Genomic DNA, 834 nt, shown 5'->3' with positions numbered 1-834 from the left:
ACCCTTGCTTGATGTGCCCCAAAGTCTTCCCCAAACAACCCCAGCTCCTCCGCCACCAACGCTTCGTCCACCGCCTGGAGCGGCGCCACCGCTGCCCCACCTGTGACAAGATGTTCAAGAAGAAGTCCCACCTGAGGAACCACGCCCTGACCCACACTGGGGAACGACCCTACCCGTGCCCAGATTGCCCCAAAGCCTTCAACTCCCAAGCCAACCTCCTCAGGCACCGCTTGACCCACACTGGGGAACGCCCTTACGAGTGCGACCGCTGCCACAAACGCTTCACTCAATCCTCCTCCCTCCGCCAACACCTTCTCCTCCACACCCGTCGCTCTCCCTACTGTTGCCCTGAATGTGGGATCTGTTTCCCACGCCCTGCACGGCTCCTCCTCCACCGTTACCACCACACGGGGGAGTACCCGTACAAATGCCAAGAGTGCGGGAGGACTTTCCTCCTCCGCCGCCTCCTGCAGGTGCATCAGTTGGGCCACTCGGGGCGACAGCCTCACCTTTGTGGCACCTGCGGGGCCTCTTTTGTCACCTCCCACCAGCTGAGGCAGCACCGTTGTACCCCGGGGAGTGGGAAACGTTATGAGTGCCCCACCTGTGGGAAGAAACTGGGCTCGGCCGCTCGGTTGAGGAGCCACGAGAGGAGCCACGACCCCCAGGGGAGCCAGGAAAGGGGGGTGGGGGGGCGCCCCCCCTGAAGAGGTGACGACCGTGGAGGCAACGACTGTTACCCAGGCACGTAGGAACAGCTGCCCTAAGAGCTTTGAGTGTGGGGAGTGTAAGAAGTTCTTCAGCACTGAGACGTCACTGCAGGTTGGTGAAATG

At 62.1% G+C, this 834-nt stretch overlaps 1 protein-coding gene across 1 annotated transcript; it reads left to right on the top strand.

The window, feature by feature from the left end:
• The first annotated feature begins 11 nt into the window (after positions 1-11).
• Positions 12-707, top strand: LOC104395740 (zinc finger protein 574-like). Its single transcript, XM_010005472.1, has one exon. It carries the CDS (start codon positions 12-14, stop codon positions 705-707), a length of 696 nt encoding a protein of 231 aa, XP_010003774.1.
• Positions 708-834: the final 127 nt, after the last annotated feature.

This window comes from Chaetura pelagica, unplaced genomic scaffold, assembly GCF_000747805.2.
Source record: "Chaetura pelagica isolate M959 unplaced genomic scaffold, ChaPel_1.0 scaffold539, whole genome shotgun sequence".
Taxonomy (NCBI): domain Eukaryota; kingdom Metazoa; phylum Chordata; class Aves; order Apodiformes; family Apodidae; genus Chaetura; species Chaetura pelagica.
Note: the sequence above shows the minus strand (reverse complement) of the source record. Positions and strands in the feature narration are given on the sequence as shown.